The sequence below is a fragment of the Gekko japonicus genome, unplaced genomic scaffold (genome assembly GCF_001447785.1).
Source record: "Gekko japonicus isolate JY-2015 unplaced genomic scaffold, Gekko_japonicus_V1.1 scaffold3671, whole genome shotgun sequence".
Taxonomy (NCBI): Eukaryota; Metazoa; Chordata; class Lepidosauria; order Squamata; family Gekkonidae; genus Gekko; species Gekko japonicus.
The window spans coordinates 65,033-66,313 of record NW_015168155.1 but is presented as its reverse complement, the minus strand read 5'-3'; the positions used below and the strand labels follow the sequence as shown (position 1 = coordinate 66,313).

General features: G+C 61.7%; 1 protein-coding gene across 1 annotated transcript in view; it reads right to left on the bottom strand.

Moving 5' to 3' along the window:
• Positions 1–265: 265 nt before the first annotated feature.
• Positions 266–1,281, bottom strand: part of LOC107113606 (zinc finger protein 658B-like) — a gene marked incomplete at its 5' end in the record, with an annotated part of 57,123 nt that continues 56,107 nt past the window's right edge. The window contains one exon of the mRNA XM_015414952.1: positions 266–440. Within this exon, the coding sequence (XP_015270438.1) occupies positions 266–440 (175 nt within the window). The remainder of the gene's footprint in view (positions 441–1,281) is intronic.

The window sequence follows — 1,281 nt, the reverse complement described above, 5'->3', positions numbered from 1 at the left end:
CCCACTTACTTGCGATGAGTAAACCTTCCAGGGATCGGGCTAGAAGGTCCCCCCCCTCCTGCTGCAGATCGGAAGGGGCCCCTCCCAGGTCTCTGTGGCCCCAATGCAAGAGCAAAGCCTCCTCCCCGTCCAACCCCGGAAAGAACTTTTTCTTCCTCCCCCCCCCTTGTTCGTCCCCTCTAGCGACTGCAGCTGGCTCACCTCAACCCTTTCCGTCCTGCAGGTAACCCCTGCCCCCCTCCCGCAAGGCCGCCCCGTGCAGATTTTACTCGCGAGCAGCCCCGTCCGGGTGCATTAGGAGCCGTCGTTGCCTCGCGGGGAGGGGGAGGAAGCGTTTCCCCTTCCTCTGCAGCGGAAAGAGTTGCTGGCGGGCGTCTGCAGGGACCGAGCGAGGCGGGGAAGTTCTCCGCGGGGGCGGCTTGGCTCTTGCCTCGTCGCGGCTGGAGGCAGCAGGAAGGAACCCAAGAGTGGGATGCACGGGGGAGGGGAAAAAAAGCTTGGCAGCCGGACCCCGGGTAGGTTTACTCGCGGGTAAGTAGTGGGTGGGGCGCTTTCAGTCCTGGGAGAGAGAGGGGGAGAGAGAATGGCCGGGCTGCCGTCGCGTGCTTTTTTGAGCACCTCCGCGCGGGACAGGCGGATCAAAAAAAGACTTTCGGAAGCGGGGGTCCTCCTCAGAGGCAAACCCCACCCCGGACCCAAAGTGCAGCTGGTGCTGCCGCTAAACCCCACCCCCCAGTGCCACCGGCGTAATCTATGCGGGGGCTGGGGGGCTGAAGACCCCTCGCCCTCCCAAGCCGCCGCAGCTGCTGGCCTGCCTGCCTGCCTGCCGGGCCAAAGAGCCGCTGCTGCTTCTCCTCGGCTCGCCAGCTTCCCTCGCTCATGTACGCGCTCCTGCCGCTCCATTCCCCAGCCTCCTCCCGAGGAGCTCCTCCCACCGCTGCTGCTGCCTTGGCTAACACACACCAGCCACCAGGAGAGGCTTTAAATAGGAACTGCTTGCGAGGGACGTGAGACAGAGCAGGGCTTTCGCTCCCCTCCCTCCTCCTCGCTGCAAAATGTTATATTACCAAGGATTTTTTTTTGGGGGGGGGATCCAGGCTGGGCTAATAAGAACTTGACCCCCCCTCCCCCTATGTAAAGCAAGATTTCTATAGGGTTTGTGTGCACGCTCCAGAGTCACTGTCCTTGAATGCTATTTTCTGAGGCTCACAAACTTACGCTCCCCAAACGAGCCTCCCTCTGAGCTGTGGAGTCCTGTGAGCAAAAATTCTACTTTGTGAG